The sequence below is a fragment of the Bombus pascuorum genome, chromosome 3 (genome assembly GCF_905332965.1).
Source record: "Bombus pascuorum chromosome 3, iyBomPasc1.1, whole genome shotgun sequence".
Taxonomy (NCBI): Eukaryota; Metazoa; Arthropoda; class Insecta; order Hymenoptera; family Apidae; genus Bombus; species Bombus pascuorum.
Genome location: NC_083490.1, coordinates 7,345,908 through 7,364,494, shown reverse-complemented (window position 1 = coordinate 7,364,494; position 18,587 = coordinate 7,345,908). Strand labels below are relative to the sequence as shown.

The 18,587-nt window shown below is 26.9% G+C and overlaps 4 protein-coding genes across 9 annotated transcripts in view; 3 read left to right on the top strand and 1 right to left on the bottom strand.

Moving 5' to 3' along the window:
• Nucleotides 1-5,604, top strand: part of LOC132905635 (E3 ubiquitin-protein ligase MIB1-like) — a 243,809-nt gene extending 238,205 nt beyond the window's left edge. For all 4 annotated transcript variants that reach the window (XM_060957140.1, XM_060957138.1, XM_060957141.1 and 1 more), the window contains 4 exons: nucleotides 714-888; nucleotides 1,154-1,355; nucleotides 1,471-1,634; nucleotides 1,875-5,604. In XM_060957140.1, coding sequence (XP_060813123.1) covers nucleotides 714-888; nucleotides 1,154-1,355; nucleotides 1,471-1,634; nucleotides 1,875-2,015 — 682 coding nt within the window. In that variant the 3' untranslated portion in view covers nucleotides 2,016-5,604. The remainder of the gene's footprint in view (nucleotides 1-713; nucleotides 889-1,153; nucleotides 1,356-1,470; nucleotides 1,635-1,874) is intronic.
• A 329-nt stretch (nucleotides 5,605-5,933) lies between these two features.
• Nucleotides 5,934-10,569, bottom strand: LOC132905632 (cytoplasmic dynein 1 light intermediate chain 2). Of its 2 annotated transcripts, none has more exons than XM_060957129.1 (10): nucleotides 10,427-10,569; nucleotides 10,179-10,252; nucleotides 9,724-9,840; nucleotides 9,409-9,639; nucleotides 9,061-9,271; nucleotides 8,784-8,972; nucleotides 8,601-8,715; nucleotides 8,387-8,527; nucleotides 7,499-7,652; nucleotides 5,934-7,407 (listed from the first exon to the last, which is right to left on the bottom strand). In XM_060957129.1, exons 1-10 carry the CDS (start codon nucleotides 10,513-10,515, stop codon nucleotides 7,292-7,294), a joined length of 1,437 nt encoding a protein of 478 aa, XP_060813112.1. In that variant the 5' UTR covers nucleotides 10,516-10,569; the 3' UTR covers nucleotides 5,934-7,291. The 2 variants fall into 2 exon arrangements, with proteins under 2 accessions (XP_060813112.1, XP_060813114.1); XM_060957131.1 differs by having other exon boundaries at nucleotides 8,411-8,527.
• Nucleotides 10,570-11,170: 601 nt separating this feature from the next.
• On the top strand, nucleotides 11,171-14,762 carry LOC132905636 (WW domain-containing oxidoreductase-like). Its single transcript, XM_060957142.1, has 7 exons — nucleotides 11,171-11,381; nucleotides 11,553-11,617; nucleotides 11,858-12,094; nucleotides 12,208-12,403; nucleotides 12,502-12,687; nucleotides 12,796-13,051; nucleotides 13,123-14,762. The coding sequence occupies exons 1-7, from the start codon at nucleotides 11,287-11,289 to the stop codon at nucleotides 13,330-13,332; spliced, it is 1,245 nt and encodes a 414-aa protein (XP_060813125.1). The 5' UTR covers nucleotides 11,171-11,286; the 3' UTR covers nucleotides 13,333-14,762.
• A 1,163-nt stretch (nucleotides 14,763-15,925) lies between these two features.
• Nucleotides 15,926-18,417, top strand: LOC132905637 (MICOS complex subunit MIC27). 2 transcript variants are annotated; one of them, XM_060957143.1, is made up of 6 exons: nucleotides 15,926-16,114; nucleotides 16,368-16,546; nucleotides 16,730-16,851; nucleotides 16,957-17,190; nucleotides 17,534-17,688; nucleotides 18,279-18,417. In XM_060957143.1, exons 1-6 carry the CDS (start codon nucleotides 16,100-16,102, stop codon nucleotides 18,294-18,296), a joined length of 723 nt encoding a protein of 240 aa, XP_060813126.1. In that variant the 5' UTR covers nucleotides 15,926-16,099; the 3' UTR covers nucleotides 18,297-18,417. The 2 variants fall into 2 exon arrangements, with proteins under 2 accessions (XP_060813126.1, XP_060813127.1); XM_060957144.1 differs by having other exon boundaries at nucleotides 16,343-16,546.
• Nucleotides 18,418-18,587: the final 170 nt, after the last annotated feature.

Here is an 18,587-nt window from a genome sequence, read left to right as displayed (position 1 = left end):
GATTATAATATCTATATAAAAAATTAATAAATATTTAATTAGAATTTAGATACAGAAATGTCTGATTTATAACAAGAAATACTTAAACACAAGAGTATTGTTAATTTCTTTTATAAAATAAAAAAAAATATTTGAATTCCTTTTCTTATATACATATGCACACAATAAAATAGTTTGCAGAACGAGAAGATGTTCGAGAAAACAACGTAATCTACACTTTCTCGGATGATATGCAACTGTTTGGCACGTGGCTTTCTGTAATTACGACCGCTTAATATGCATTCTGGTCAAAGGAAATAAGATTATATCTTACTGAAGCGTGCAAATACACGTCTGTAGCCGAGTAATCTCTACATTTTCGAAGCATAAACTTCCCTATGCAGCATGAAACTTCTCATATAACCGATATTACGCTGTAATCAAATCTTACGAACACGTCCAATTTACACTTCTAATTTTTCTATCTTTTTCTCTACGCAACAAGAAATAATTTGATCCTTTAGAAAAGAATTTTAAAAAATGTTGCTTCCTTTATATTATAAAAAAAAACACGTTTTGTATTAGATATAGAAATATACTAAATCAAGCTCTATCATCTATCCAAGATGCGTCAATTTGGTTCAAAATCATAAATAGTCCGATAAATTATAACGAGGTACTTTTAAAACAAATTTTATCTTCGTGCATTCACTATGCATAATTATTACTCTCAGGGACAACATCGAACCGGCAGCTCCATCAGCCACGATCGACGAGTGTTTGGTCTGCTCAGATGGAAAACGTGAAATGCTTTTCAGCCCTTGCGGACATGTAGCTTGTTGTAACGCTTGCGCGCCAAGAGTGAAGAAATGCCTGATCTGCAGAGAAAATGTCTTGTCAAGAACAAAAGTAAAATACTATCTTGATAATTTTAAAAATTCGTATTGATAGAACGTTGACCGTAATTCACAGATAATGATTCCGCGATAATGATAGATTCCTGGCTAATTCTCCTTTTATTTTATAAATAAATTTTATTTCCTCTAGGAATTTATTTCTAAAAATTTGCGAAATTATTCATACATTCTAGAATAATATTTTAATACTTTCGATTAGAAAGAAAAACAAAGAAAGTGAATTACCTGCTTTAAAAACAAATTAAACGTATTTGCAGATCGAGGAATGCGTGGTTTGCTCGGATCGTAAAGCTAGCGTACTATTTCGTCCGTGTGGACATATGTGTGCTTGCGAAAGTTGCGCAGCTCTGATGAAAAAATGCGTTCAATGCAGAGCTCAAATTCAACACATGTTGCCGTTGTCGATCTGTTGCGGTAGAGGAGGCGATGTCACTTACGTTAAAGCAACCAATGCTTCAGGTACGAAATTAATAAATAATACGTATTAATGATAAACAAAATAGATCCGATAGGAGAAATATACTAAAAGTGTAAAAATTATTTATGCATATAAATAATCTTCGTGCGTTAAAAGGTGCAACGATAACAGACGTGAAGAGTGACCAAGAGGAAGAACTATTATCGCAACAAAATACTGGAGGTGGAGGAGAAACTCTATTGATGAACAACGGTAGTCGAGATACATCGCACAGCGATATACAGAAACTTCAACAACAACTTCAAGATATCAAGGAACAGGTATATCATCTTCTTTATATGATTTGTTATATGTTTTCCTTTCTTTTTGAATTTAATTTCTTCCTCAAATGAAGATATGTAATTTACAATCTTCATCTTATAGGAACTACAGCAAAGAAAAGATTGTAATTTTACACAGAAAATAAAAGCTCGGAAAAAACGTTGATTAAATTGTACAAAAATTAATTAATTGAAATTTGTATTATGTACATTGAAGTATTTTACTTTGTATCTTTACAGACAATGTGTCCAGTTTGCTTAGATCGTTTAAAGAATATGATATTTTTATGCGGCCACGGCACCTGTCAAATGTGCGGAGATCGGATGTCGGAGTGTCCAATATGCCGGAAGGCGGTAGACAAGCGAATTTTGCTGTATTAAGTCTAGAAAACTGATTATCATTTGGAGCTAGAATTTCATTTAGATATATAAGAATGAATGATAATAGTAGGAATAATTAAATATTGCATCTATTATCTGATTCAAATTTTGAAAGTATAGATACGTTTTATTTTCGATACTTTCAACCTCCACAAGACTGTAACATAAATTAAGATTTTGTTAAAACTATCAAAGTATATTTATACATATACTGCCCATTCACCAAATAAAATTTATACTAATTAATTCTAATAGTTTTTATACTACTATTTTAAAATTTTAGTAAACATTTATAAGAATTAATATGTATAAAATATTTCTATTTAATTTCATTGTATCTATCGTACATAAGTATAATACCATAATGAAGATATAAACAGACTATTCAGTGTAATCTGTTGCACGATTAATATTATTTTGAATAAGTATTTCCTAAATATATTCAAGCATATCAAACGTATATATATATGCTTAAAAACTTCCCAATCTTTTAAATAAATGCTGTGAAAGTTATATACAAATTATAACATAAATTTGAGAATATTTCTAATTACTTGTTATTTCGAGAGAGAAAACCGAATGCAATATTTACTTATTCCTTCTTTTTTTAATCTGTTAACAGGCTCCGTATAATTTGTCCATAATATTATTACTTCAACACATTTTCACGATATAAATATAATCGGGAAATTAAATATAAACATACATTATCATTTTCATGAATTAGGCTGGCCCATGAAAATGAATTATAAGAATTATAGCAAAATTCCAAGCAAGTTGATCGTCTCTATGATGAAATAATATTGATGATGAATATATATTTATGAAAGTGCTTCGTCCTTATTCATTTCTTCAAAATTACCAAGTTTCATTCAATGATGTAAGTTAATAGGTAAACTATTGTTTTCTAGTAATTGTTATTAGTCGAAAACTCTATTAACCAATATTTTTAAACATTTATAATGTTTCCATTTTACGCTGATATATAGTCTATACGCACAATAATCCTTCAAAGACATTCGTTACTTAACGTTACTTCAAATGTACAATTAAACGTAGTACTTATAGTGTCGAAAGCCAGCAAACACCTTTTACAAAGCTTTTGCTTTCCTCGATTAGGAGCAATAACGAGTGGGATAAGAAAATTCGCACTTTAGAAAGTAACAGATACCCGCAAATTCTGCATTTCTTTTTTTATTTTGCTGTTTTCCTTCCTGCAATTATACACAAAAATAACGCGTCTTGTATACAGTAATTTATAGATACAATATTTTTTTAACTGCTTTTTTTTTTGTTACTTTATCATTTCTACTACACTTTATTAGATGTAATTTGTACTTACTAGTATATTTCCATGATTATAGATTTTGCATTCTATAACAAAAATTTTATTCCGCTTTTGTAATAATTATCGAAAGGATATAAATTTTTAAGACTTTCTAGTTTTTCTTGTCCCGCAAATAATTTGCATGAATTTCTTGTAAATACTTCGCCACTTCCTGTCCTCAATCTTATTGCCAATACTGTCACATTTGCTCTCCCTTCTTGAAACTGTATAAAGTATCTTATTATTAGAAGTTTCAATATTCCCAATAATAATGGATACTGCCAATTACTTTTATAAATCATGAAACGTTTAATTTATCATTAAATATCTAATTAGTTATAAAAATATTAGGAAAATAATTATCATTATCATTGTAATTCAAAGTTTCCCTTATTTCCGTAATTTATATACATATATTAAAGGCAATGAAAAGATTACGCAGTTTAATAAAATTAATCTAATTGACAGTAATTTGCATAAACATTAATAATAGTAACTATCTATATTTTAGAAAACTATATAATAACTTATTCAATTTACTTCCCTTTTTATAGTGAGGAAAGAGGCGAAGCAAAGTTTTGAAAAGGTAATAAATATGAATATTTGTTGGCTTATAAATAATCTTTACAAGACTTTGCATCTTCTTTCTTAGTATCACCATTCGTAAAAAAATGTAAAAAAAAAATAATGCTCATTGATTATACATTCTGAAAAGGATATTTATAATGAAATAGAAACAAAATTTAGCTTCGTATTTGAATCGAACTAATCGGCATAAATTTTCTACTTGTAAAATTAGTAATTGATATTTATATCATTTTGTATTTCTTTCCTTTTCGAAAAATATTCATTCTTATAATAATTTTTTGCTTTGTGAATTTTCGAGAAATTATGGTAGGAATAATCAATAATTGTTAACTGCACTAACAAATATCTTCCTGTATTTAAATTCTGGCTATATAGGTACGATCATATTTACGTTTTGCGATACAAGAATTCAGTAAAAGAGTTATAGTCAGGTAATAAAAAATCTTTTAGTGTGTCACAACAAATAAAATATGCAATATATGATTATCCTTGATATCGCATAATGTTAACATTAATGTTATGAAAACATTATTTTTTTTATACGTAATGTTAACATTAAAATTTTCATTTTTATAATTTTTGGAAAATATTTTTGTAGTAATATAATGTAGTTTGAATATATTAAACGAATATAATAAATTTAAATATTTCATTTAAGTATTTGAGATGAAAATTCATACGTTTGAAATAAATTCAATAAATATTAAGCAATGGTCTTTATTAATATGGTCTTACCTATAAATTAATCTTCATTGTGAATATTACAATACTATGTAGTGCTTTTAACTATTACTCCTTGCTCTTCCATTTACAATATCTTTTTAGAAGTTTTTGAAAGGCAATTATTATATGCGTTTAGAATAGAAACATTATTAACTAAATTTAAAATAAGTAGACCAATAAGCAAGTATTATACATTAATATTTAATTTAAGACTCCATTTTCTACAGCCCTCGATCATGCATAATTTACCTTGAATCCAATAAAATAAAAAATATATAATACGATTATATATATTGAAATAATCAGAAACATTATAAAACATTTACATACATACCCTTTTATCATTTTGAAATGTCTGATTTATTAATGGAGTATAAAATTGGATAAACAAATAAAAAATGTAATAGGTATTCAACAAAAATTTTGATTATTGATTAATTAAGTTTTGTAATATCTTCTACTATAATTTTTATTGTAAGTTAATTATTTGTTAACATGGAGTCTTAAAGAAGATACAAAATGTGAATGGGCAACATGTAGTTTTTGTACCATTCCTGTTACATAATATTTCTGTAAAAGAACCGAAGAATATTATATATAATAAACAGCATTAAAAATGATGTATAACATTACAATGGGATTATAAAATTTTCTTCTGAAGTCTTTGAGTAAAAAAATCAATTGTAACAATTTTTTATCTTCAAAATGATAAAAATATTCGTAATTTCATTCCTTTGGTTACTTAATCGTTGATCCTTTTGTATTGTCTATATCTTTGGCGTTTGCAACGGAAAAAAACATTGTAAGAAAAATGTTACGACGATTAGAAATACCATCTTAATACTTGTATTATTCTATTACGTTATACATATAACCGTCTCAATTGTATTCAGTGAAATTATAACAATAAATATATTTGTTCAACCTAGTAAAGGACAATAGTATGTCAAATATTCTTATTTATTGCGCACATATAAGTTAAAATAGTTTAATTCTGATATGTATCTATTAAGTAAAATTTTATATAGAGGACAAAGAATAGAAAATTATAGAATGCAATTAACATTTTATTAATTTAATAGAACTTTCTATTTCTCAAATATCAAAATATAAATATTCTTTCGTGTCATTAAATTTATTAAATATTTAATACCAAATATAAAAATATCAAATGAATGTAAAATAAGTAATTAAGATTTTAAAAATACAAATATTTTTAACTCTTTTAAATTATAAAAATTTGATTGCGGTATATTACTGTAATAACAATAACCTCTATGTTTATGAAAAATTATTTATTTTTGATCAGGAATTTTAATTACTTCATATACAGAAAAGCCACATTAATAACTGAATTTACAGATTCTTCTCTTTCACATAAAATTCTTTTAAAAGTTGACAAAGAAGTTTCACTCGCCTTGTAACCGTACACTCCGAAATTCATACCACGAATTATCTTCAAACCAAAGACAAGCCTGTGTCCTTGATTAAGAAATCTCCTCTAAATCTAACATTCATATAAAATACTATCTCACACATTCGTATGGCTCATTTACGTTACAGTAACGGCACTTTATAAATTAGACCGAATACAAGAGAAAACTATTCAGCCAACTTTTATCAACGAGAACAATATTGTATAAATAGAATTATTTATTTATTGGGAAATGAAATGAAAGCATTGAAGAGCAGTAAAAAAATCCTTACATCCTTCATGGATGATTATTAAATAATTTACTATAACGAGCTGTAGGGACATGTGCGTAAGCATAATTGAATGTATTACTATATTAAATATTTAATTATGTTAATTTAATAACTCTCTAGCTGTAATTTTGTATTGTTACTGACAGTCAGATATAACAAACAAAATTATTGATAGGTTGTGTGACATTTTGTTATTTTCTGTTTCTCAGTAACATATTCGTTTCTGAATCAAATTCAACTGTTCTTATAAATTAATTCCAATTCTTTGCGACCCATTCAAGTGTAATTAAAATTTTTATTGCACATTCATAACAAACAATTAGTACTACGTCAAAAATCTTAATACCAAAAGAACCATAACACTAGAAATGTGCAAACATCATAGTTATACATAAAAAATGTGCAATCTACAACCTAAAGAAAATTATAACTTTAAAAGACTAAACAAAAAATTATTTTAGATTATACAATTGTGCTTCATTTTATAAATTGATACAATATTTTATAAAAAAACTTGAATATTTGTGTTTTGCACAATATGATTAGTTGTTGATTAAAAATTTCTTGTAAGTATTTTATAACTATGACAAATTATTAAAAGTTGCATTTAAAACAACTGTATTAAATTAATAAATGACAAAAATCTTAAATCATAATAAATGACATAAAATATAATAAATACAAATAAAATCTTTTTAGATCATTATAAATTACCAAATTAGTACATGCATTGTAATATTATTAATACAAATATGATAAAAATAATTTCTGTATCAGTTTTAAACATTACAAATGAAGATGAAGATCACACAAATATATTTTATATTCAGTGTCATTCAATTATCCTCAAAATGTTATTATGGAACTGATATTTATGATTTATAATTCAATACTTATCTCCCAATATGGGTCGCAAAGAAAATATATTTCCTTAACATTCAGATGACGAATTTAAGTTGGGAGGAGAAAGCTTCTTCGTTCGAGTAAGTCGATCTAATTCCACTGCTGCATCATTACACATAGTTGCTTTATCTACTGATGCATTATCTGAAATAAACAATAAATCGAAATTTTTTACTTTAAAATGTTATGAAAATTCATAATATACTACATTCTTATAATGCATTATAAAACTTACCAATTTTTATCGGACTCGTACCTACAGTACCTGGTGATCCAGGGCTTCCAGTCTTTTTGTGAAGAAGAGAATTGAAGAAGTTAGCCAGAACACCTTCCCCAGATTGCGCAGATCCAGTACCTTTGGGATCCAACTTTTTATTTGGTGATGCAACCTGTATAAAAAATATTTAATATTTGCAAAATGGTATTTTCTGTTATATTCATAACAGATCATACCACAAAGATTAGAACATGCTTTTGATCGTCCACTGTAAAAACACATAGTGATCTCATTCACCACAAAGTTACTGAACAATGGAACATGTAATTAAAATTTAGCCTGTCAAAGTATGAAATAGTCATGTATGCAAATATGCTTTTTCTGTATAGTAAATCTAACAAAATACACATATTAACATTAATTGTTAGCTTAGATTCTAAAATGTAAAAGAACACAATATAGTTTATTAAGATACAATATCATCTTATAATTATATAATGAGAAGCTACTAACCTAAACATAAGAATATATAAACACTAAGCAATGCATGAATTGATCTAATTGAGTTAATGTCAATGCAAAAAAAAGTGCTCAATGATCCTAATATTAATTTACAAAAAATTGAATAAGAAATGTAAATGCTATATGTCACATAATTACACCCAAGAATATAAAAAGCAACACTCGCTCAAAAAACATCAATTAAAGTCAAAATTTTCGGGGTATTAAAGTCAGAATAATTTTAATATGAATAAGCATTATCTGTTAAGAGGTGAGGATATGATGATAACATACATGAATACATGATATATATACATAAATTAGCCACAACATTGTTATTCAATGCCGAATGATTATTAACTGCATGTAACATGACAAGCATGCTCCAATTATAAATGGTATAACCTGAATAACTGGTCCAGTGCTTGCCTGATTCCTGGTTGTTGGAGATCGCGTTGGATCTTTTATACCTAATAATGCAGCTTGTTGTTTCGCTAAGAAAGCTTGTTCTTCTTCTGCCTGTACTTCTACTTCTCTAGCTACACACTAATTAGTAAAATAATATTTTACTGTAAAGTCCTTAATATTAAAAATGTGATTTATCTGTACACACACATACTTTTCTGTTTGTTGATGGTTGTGCAATAACATCTCTATAGTAATCATCTGGTTTCATGGATTGCAAATTTTCATGAAGAATGCTAATCTTTTTCATGTTATCCCAACCAGCAGGACTGTAAACAAGAACACCCTTAAAATATTAAAAATACATACAAATATTTACTCAATTAAAATTACATACATGAGAACTGCATCTTTTTCGACGACTAAAGCAGGTGTTCTAAATGGTAAAGAATAAATTCTATGTGTAAGATATTTATAAAGCAAATCACAGTTTTTATCTTCCTTTGCTGATGTGTAGAATAATCCTGCGCCATATTGCAAACAAAATCGTCTTATCCACTGTTGTATAAAATCAAAATGTTCATCCCTATAAAAAATTAAAATTATTGAACAAATAAAGTAATTTATTACTACCAATTATATCTTTTTTAATGGTAATTATATTATGAACTTACTTATAATCATGTTCTTTCTCAAGAGTAGACATATAATCAGTTTTGGTAATAACAACAACAACATCTAGGCCTAAATTTGTTGTAAGTACTCCTTCTGGTAGTGGTAAATTATCCATTGTATCGTCATCTAAATTACGACTAGTTCGCCTTAAAGGACTACCAGGATCTAATTCATCCCCAGGTTCTGTATAATCTTGCCACTTTTTTACATCTAAGCACATAAAACATGATTTGAAAATTTGAAAATTTGAAAAACGATTTAATTAATATATCTTTTATTATTAAATGAACACATGTAACAATGTGAAATACATACCATGAAAGAAGTAATTTAAAAATATGACTTACTAAATTGCCTGCATCGTTGCCAAGTATCATTATCTAAAGGTAATTTGTCAATATGATCTCCCAAAAGTGCAGCCCAGGATTGAAGTTGATCGAGGATAGCCCATGGAGTTGTCATTGCAGCAACTAACATAACAAGTGTATGTGGAAATCTTTCTGCATTTAATGCAAATCTTAAAAGATTTGCATGACCAGGATCACCATCTAATACCCATACAGATAACCTTGTTTGATCTGAATAAAAAATTTAAAGAATAAAACTTCATTACTCTTCACCTGTTATAATTAGAAACATTATCAATTCTTAATTGATAGTACCATCTCTATAATCATCTCTGACATCAATATATGCAAACTCCAAACCAGAACCTTTCTTTGGATCTTCTACGCCTTGTAATTTAGCAATGAGTGTTGTTTTTCCACTTTCATTATCACCTATAAATGAAATGATTTCTTGCTACTATATACATGTGTAATCTAAATACTTAGTGAACAGCTTTATTATATAACATATATGTCATAAACATCTATATTATTATCATTGGATATGTAAAATTAATTTTAAAAATCTTAACAAAAGATAATAAACAAATTACAAGTCAAATAAAAAATCAAACAAATAGGTAACCATATGTTACAGGCAACATTAAAACAAAATTACATATATAAACATTACATTTGACACTCATTATAATACATAACATTTATGCATGACACATACAAGTATCTTCAGAATCTTGCATTAATTAAGGAAAGTAATTACTCAAACTTACCTAAGACAAGAATATTCTTGTTTGAGGGTAGTTTGTTACTGCTACTATTTTGTACTTCAGCCAAAATAGAGGACCTGTAAAAAAGGAAACAATTAAAAATAAAGTAAATGATTGAAAATGACTAATTCTCTGGCTTCTAATGTGTGGCACGTAAGACGAACGTCAAAATATTTATACGTTGCAATTGCCTACTGCAATATGTATAATTTATATTAAAAAAAATTTCGAAAGCAAACTTTTATACATACCATAAGTTGTCTTTATTTTCTGGATCTTCTTTTTTCTTCGATTGAAACCCATTGCTCTGCAACATCATATCAATTGCCGTCGCTGCCATTATCCATTTGACAGAAATGAAATCTGCTATCGATTGTACGCAAACTGCGGGTGCGGCTCGCAGTTAACTTCGTTCAGAACGGAATCTTAAATACGTTCAAATGTACGTGTAAGCTTATACATGTTCATTTTCTGTACTTTAAATTTCATGTTTAATTGTTATTTAATTGTTATTTTATTTTTGATAATACGTCTTTTATTATATATATACGTATTATTATAAACATCCAACAACGTTTTCCTATTAATATATAAATTACGTACACATTGAAAATTACACTTTACTTATGCAAACAATTTAACGTTAATGGATAGTTGGTCTTACTGTTTATTCCAAATTAATACTTAATGAATCATGAATGTATAATACACAGGCACATACAATGTATATATGTAGTATATTTAAATATATATGAAATAAGATAATATAAAATTAAACAAAATAGTCATATCATATTTGATAACAAATTTTTAAATGTTTATAATTATACCGTTTTAATATTTTTTCTTTAGGTAAATATATAAGCATTTTATATAATATCTGTATTTTAAAAAAAACGTTTTCTTTTATCATTCACTCTTTTGATTATAATATTGGTAACATAGATAAACCGTTATTCGTTATGTACTTTTTTGATTATAATGTTGGTAACACATGATATAAATCAATATACGTTATAAACTCATGGTATAAGCGTGTACGTACTCAGTAGACGCAAGTGAGGTGATAAAGAATTCGATATAAATTAGTATAAAATAAGAAAAAAGGAAGATGATAGGTATTTTAAATGAATCCGATAGTGAGGATGAATTACCCCCTGGATGGGAAGAAATGACAACTCCTAATGGAAATGTCTACTATGTAAAGTAAATAATAGTATTCGTTATATATTATTGTTGTTGTTATTGTGATATAAATTATAGATATTAATAAAACCTAGTGTTACATCCAGTACTTAAGACTTAATATAAAATTATCTATCTATAATACATCTGTAAAATGTAATTTAGTAAGTGTCAATACTATTTCGTTTTCAGTCATTATACAAAGGGCACACAATGGACACACCCTAGAACTGGTCGTACAAAGACTGTTGGGGGAGGTACAATATTACTATATAAATTTTTATATATGTATAATCTAAATTTTTAATTAACCATTTATGCCATAGTACATATTAATTTATAATATTTAAATATTTACATCTATATACTTTTTGAACTTGATGATAAATAATTATGCAGTTATTAACAAGTTTCAAACATTAACTGTCATGAATGAAATTTGATTATAATTTGATTATGATTTTATAAATTTGATTATAATGTTATTTATCAATAAGAACTGCCATCTGGATGGGAAAAACGTGTGTCAGAAGATGGTCGAGTCTTATTTATCGATCACATGAATCGTACAACAACATATAGTGATCCTCGGCTTGCATTTGCTACAGAATGTAGAGAATCATCACAGCCTATAAGACAACGTTTTGATAGTAGTAGCACAGCATTATCTGTTTTACATGGTCGAGACTTAAGGGGTAAACTTGCCATAGTTACAGGTGCCAATACTGGGATAGGTATATATGTTACATACATTTCATACTATTCAAATCAGTTGTAATCAACAATAATTCTACTTTTATAGACAATTTAGTATGTTATTTTTCTCTACCTAATTATATTTTTTAAGGATTTGAAACAGCTAGATCATTAGCTTTACATGGATGTAAAGTTATCTTAGCTTGTAGAGATCTAGAAAAAGGTGCAGAAGCAGTACAAAAGATACAACAAGAAAAAGAAAATGTTATGTGTGAAACATTACATTTGGATTTGTCATCATTACATAGTGTTAGAGAAGCAGCTGAGGAATTTAAGCAAAAATATAGGTATGCTTAGATGGGTAAAACTATCATTAATAGCAATATATTTTCATAAAAAATTTGCCACATTTACATTACATTATTTATCACTGTTACATTTTTAGCACTTTAAATATCCTTATTTTAAATGCTGGTGTCTTTGGAATTCCGTATGAAATTACAAAAGATGGTTTTGAAACAACATTTCAAGTAAATCATCTTTCTCAATTTTACTTTACTCTTTTATTAGAAGAACCACTACAAAGTTGTTATAATTCTAGAGTAGTGATAGTTTCAAGTGAATCACACAGGTATTTAAAACATTTTAATAAATATAATATTGCATATATTATATAATAACAAATTTCTTCTTTTTCTGTAATGAAAATTGATATATGATATCTCATTTTTACCAATAGATTTGCAACTTTACGAAAAGCAGAAGATTTTCATCGATTAACTTTATCTCCTCCTCCATATAAATATTTCTTTATGGAATCATATAATAACACAAAACTATGTAATATCTTGTTTGCACAAGAATTAGCAAAACGATGGCCTACTGTAAATGTCTTTTGTTGTCATCCTGGTAATATGATTTCTTCTTCATTATGTCGTTATTCATGGATATTGCGATTTATGTTTATGATGGTACGACCTTTCACAAAATCACTGGTAAGATAAACAGTTATTTAAAACAGAATACTTGAAAAAACGTTATTACAATTTTTTTTCAAATCACACAGCAACAAGCTGCTAGTACATCAGTTTACTGCGCAACAGCACCAGAATTGGAAGGGATAACTGGATGTTATTTCAGTAATTGTTATCGTTGTGATCCATCAAAGACTGCATTAAACCCTGCACTAGCAGAAAGACTATGGTTTGTTAGTGAAAAAATGTTTGTTAGTGTAATGAAACACAGGAAACTTCTTGAAAAATTTGATTTAAAATGAAAAATATTATCATAAAGTATAATTTTAAATGAACAGAAAACATGAATTCAAAGAATATTTTAATCAATCAAAAATTTATATCAATAAGAAATTTATATCCATTTTCATCACAAATTCTATATTCAATAAATTTGGTTTTATATCTTTTATACTTTAATACATTTTTCCTAAGTTCTATTTATGGTCGTATATGAAGCTATTTATGTATTGGGTTGCTTGGAAAGTTCCTTCTAATTTTTAAGAAAAATTCGAATATAACACATTTAAATTTCGAAATATATTTTATTGAATTATACAGCTGCCATTTTGTTCCACAATCATCCTGCATCTTTCAATCAACTTGAATATTCCATCCTTCGAGAACTTCTTAGGTTTTTCAGCAAAAAACTTTGCAATATGATTTTTCAGGTTGACCAAAGAGTTAAAGTTTTTGCCATTAAGGGAATTTTGTAATGATCTAAATAGGTGAAAATCTGAGGGTGCAATGTCTGCTGAATACGGTGAGTGGGGTAGCATATCACAACCAAGCTTCAACAGCTTTTGTCAAGTAGTCAAAGACACATGAGGCCGTGCATTGTTCGGATGAGAACCAGCTTTTAGAGTGATTCATTCCGCTTTTCCCAGGATCTTTTCCGCTGAATATTATTATGAATAGTGTATTTTTCATCTCCCGTCACTACTTACTTGTTACTAATTGGTGTTTCTAGTTGCGTTTATAGAGCGAATCACAAATGGAAATGCGATCCATCAAATCTTTTCCTGTTAAATTGTGAGGAACCTATACATCAAAACGGTTTATATAGCCAAGCTTGACAAAATGTTTGTGAATAGTAGATTTTGGTATATTTAACGTTTCTGCTAATTCACATGTCGTATAACGTAGGTTATTCTCGACCAGAGTTTTGATCTGACCTTCATTAGTGATGGAGTGTCTACCCGGGCATTCTTGACCTCCAAGATTTAAATCAGCCTCAAATTTAGCAAACCACTACCGGACAGTTCTTTCTGATATAGCACCGTTACCATAAACAGCGCATATCTTGTTTGCTATTTGTGTGATATTTTTGCCCTTCCTTATTTAAGAGCATATAAAACTAACAAAAGTTAATATATTCCAACCAAACTCTTTTCTAAGAGTGCTTGAAATATCATCTTTTAGAATATGGACACATGTCATTTGTTTTAAATTATTCTGATATATTCAAACCTATTGTAATGTCACCTACCGAAAGCAGTACAAACTTTCCAGACAACTCAATACATTAAAAACATATACCTATGTATATTGAGATTGTATTCAATTATTGTTTTTTGTTAAATTAAAAAAATGGACATCTTTCTTGAAATGTTTACAAATTAATTTTAAGGAATTTAGTTGTGTAAGAAAAAGGCTTTTTTCCTAAACTTTTAGAAGATTTCATGTTTTAAAATTAAATTAGTATGATATATGTAAAAAATAAAAAATAAAAAGAATATTTTTTCTTCCCAAAATATTCAAAATTCAAATACGTAACAAAATATTTTATTCAGTAACAAAGAAAAAAGCTGTGCTCATGTTTTTTCAAACAAATTGGCAATATATGTGAAAACAACAGAAATTCATATACACAAACATATAAAAATGACTCGTTAAATACTTCCGATTTTGTATGAAACGTAAAAATTAAAAAATTAAGTAGTGAAATTATACATTATCTTTTGCATTATCGTTATGCACAATTACGTACACAGATTTTTAGAATCTACTATTGGAAATATATTTGGCAGAGATATAACTTGCAGAGAACCAATTCATCGATGCGATGATTATCAACCACGTGTGTTAGTAGAATTTGGAAGAACTGGCATAAAAGTTTGTATTTAAATAATAATTTCTATAATTCAATTTATTATAACTATTGAAGTATCAATTAACGAATTACAAAATACTTAATTTTTAAGGAAGAAAAATTTCTAAACTCGTTGTAGTTTGTATTATATATAACAACATATAACACAGAAAAAAATAAAATTTATACAACATACCGATTTTCTTTTTTTTTTTTAAACTGTTACGAATATTTACAATTGACAGCATAAACAAAGCCTTGAAACATCATGTCAATTTTGTGTGAAGTAATGTAAGTACAAAATGTACAAAGATTTTTGATTTTAGTGATTAAGTCCTACGTCGTTTTTGCATAAATTTTGGTTAAAGTCGAATATAAATTTGGTAAGTACATACACATACACCTTATACATATATTGTAATGGAATTATATTTTTAGGAACATATTTGTACTTTTAAAATATCTATAGAATATTTAAAATTAATATTTTTGCATTTATTTTACTTAAGTTTAAATATAAATATTAAAAATTGGTAATATTTATTTACTTCACTTTACTAAGAGCAATATTAGTAATGAATATTTTAAATATTTATTTTTTCAGTAGAAAAGGAGTTTCATTACTTAAATAAATTTTAATTACATTATTCGATGGTAATAAAATTTGAACAGGGTAAATATTTAACAATATGTACATGTGTTTTCATCATTTTTGTTTTCTTTTAAATATTTCATAATTTTGCGTCTTCTAAAAGTAACGTTAGATGTCGCATCCTTCGTTTTTGGTCTGTGGAACTAATTTTCTGCAGTGCCAAATTATAATTCGTTTATAATTTTGATAATGCTCGGATATCTTTATAAACTATTTCAAACATTCTAGCATAGTTTATAAGAAATTACGTGTTCTTAAGAAAATTATCATTAAATCGCATTTTAAAATGTATCGAATAATGGTAATTATAAACATGACGTTTCCGCTATGGTTTATTTTAATTTTATGATTTCTCTTTCATTTCATTTTATTTTTTATTTTCTGTTACATTTATTAAATTAAATAAATACTAGAATGTAAGGAAATTTTTAATATAACTTCTTAATTTCTATTAAACATTGTTTATTTCTAATAAATGCAAACAGTTTCTCAAAAGTAATTTAAATATTATTACTAATATGGAAAACAGAAATCAAATATATATTTACATGAAGTTGTTCAAGAAATTCTTGATGCCGTGTGGACTATGTGCTGCAGTACCAGCAATGAAACCTCCAACTTCTCCTGAAGATAGTACACCATGTAGTAATGAAACACAAGGAAAGAAATTAATAAAACCATCAGAATTACCCATTTATTCTATTGATGATGGGTATTCTAAGCAGATGCCATGGTAAAGCGCAAGTAATTTCATATTGACAACATTATTTTTATCCCTGTTTCTTAAAGGACTTTTATGAAAATGTGATTTATCTAAAATATAGATTCATTATTTTAAAACATTTTTTAAGAAGTAAAATCTATAAGAAAACATTGTACTATATTATGAAGATAATCAATCCATTATTTTTTGTAGCATAGAATATCCTTCTATTGTGGAAGAAAATATTAGAAAAGTACGTCAAACAGTGAGGGAGATAAAAGTTACATTAGACAGGGTTTCCCATGATGTTTCAAGTACCTTTGAAAATCTGAAATGTATGCATTTATGTGTAGTACAAAATTTAGAAATACTTTCATATAATTGGAACGTGCTATAGCATGCAAATCTATTAATATTAATAAAATGTAATATTATTTCAGTTGCAATTGATTACCTACAAGATGAAGCCAATATTATGCCACGAATAGGAGCTGTTGGTATTGGTGGTTTATCAGGATTAATATTCAGTCTCAGAGGAGGCATATTAAAAAGACTGTTTTATACAACTACAGGTGCTAGTATTGTTGGATGTATTTGTTTCCCTAAAGAAGCAAAACAAGCATTAAACACAGCAGAACACTATGGAAATATTAGTTACAATTTCATTTACGGTGGTATGTATATTACTTTATACTTTTATTGCTCTACACAACTGTTAATATGATCTTAAATCTATTTATTTATTTTGTCTATTAATCATACAAATGGCAAGCAATATGAACTCTTTCACACGTAATACTGTTTATTATTAATACTGAAATGATGTTTCTATTTTAAATTTGAATTTAGGACATTTTTTATATTAAAGTCTTTAAATTGTTAACAAATTTATTAGTTTGTAAAAAAATACAGAAATGGATATAAAAAAATGTGTTGTAAATGTATGTTATGTAATACATTATGTGCTTATAATACAAAAGTATAGTATAAATTTCAATGCTACATTGAAAATTTCAGTGAAACCAGGGGATAACAAAAAGGAAATTTCAGTAAATGAATTTCCATTACTGAAAAGTGTGCTTGAATCAGAATATTTTCGTATGATAGCTCGACTTTTTGAAAAAGAAACGAGCGATACAACTGTATCAACCAATACAACTGAAAAAGTGGAGGTAGGATGCAACAACAAAATTATTTTATTGCATCATTCCTCCTATACCTTATACAATAATAATGTTAATATGGTTTGCCATTGTACAGTACAATATATTCTATAACATATTTAACTTTAGATACATATAATCTCCAAAATTGAATATTACAAAAATTTAGAGGAACATGAAATTTATATTAAAGATGCTTAGTAATAATAGATTTTTCATTACGGTAAAACATTGCATTATTTAATATTAAAATTGATTTTTTACAAAATTTTTGTCTTAGTCTTTGGAAGATCTGAAGGAGATAATTTATCAGAAGCTCATTACGTCTCATTTCATCACAATAAAGGAGATTCAAATTCTCATGAATTAGTAACAGTAAAAGAAACTTCTCCCATAAAAGTACAAAATTCAAAGAAATCAAAATCTCTGATTAAGTAGATGTATAATCACATAGGTACTCTACCTATTGTCATCCTTATTTACTTTTATAAATATTTCCTTTACCTGATTAAATAAACATTTCCTTTTAACACCAGACATTCAATAATTCACATTCAAACGTTATGTTAAGATGTAATTATTATTTTTTTGTATTTTAGCTAAATACAAAGAAGTGAAGAATTCAGAGAAGGAAGAGTAATGAATTAGCAACATTAGTTAATGAATATTTAATAATTCAATGTAATATAAAAATTATGTAAAGTTTTAATATCTGTAAATAAAAATCATGAAAAGTAATTTCAATTTGTTATTAAATAATCCAATACAAGACTATAAAAGATTATTATTTTTTGTTTCAATTGTTTGTTACATCATCTATTTGTTATTCTACAGTTATATAGACTAAAAGTAATAAATACTTCGTATTGAATATTTATATGTAGAAAGATTAGTAAAATTTTTAAAAT

Coding starts and splice junctions, on each gene's coding strand:
- LOC132905632 (XM_060957129.1), bottom strand. CDS start 10,515: ATGGCAGCGACGGCAATTGATATGATGTTGCAGAGCAATGGGTTTCAA. Junction 8,528..8,600: donor AACCATCAACAAACAGAAAA/GTATGTGTGTGT, acceptor TTTACTAATTAG/TGTGTAGCTAGAGAAGTAGA. Junction 7,653..8,386: donor GCACTGGACCAGTTATTCAG/GTTATACCATTT, acceptor TTTTTTATACAG/GTTGCATCACCAAATAAAAA.
- LOC132905637 (XM_060957143.1), top strand. Junction 16,852..16,956: donor TACCTTTGAAAATCTGAAAT/GTATGCATTTAT, acceptor ATATTATTTCAG/TTGCAATTGATTACCTACAA. Junction 17,191..17,533: donor TTACAATTTCATTTACGGTG/GTATGTATATTA, acceptor TGAAAATTTCAG/TGAAACCAGGGGATAACAAA.
- LOC132905636 (XM_060957142.1), top strand. CDS start 11,287: ATGATAGGTATTTTAAATGAATCCGATAGTGAGGATGAATTACCCCCT. Junction 12,404..12,501: donor GAATTTAAGCAAAAATATAG/GTATGCTTAGAT, acceptor TTACATTTTTAG/CACTTTAAATATCCTTATTT. Junction 13,052..13,122: donor GACCTTTCACAAAATCACTG/GTAAGATAAACA, acceptor CAAATCACACAG/CAACAAGCTGCTAGTACATC.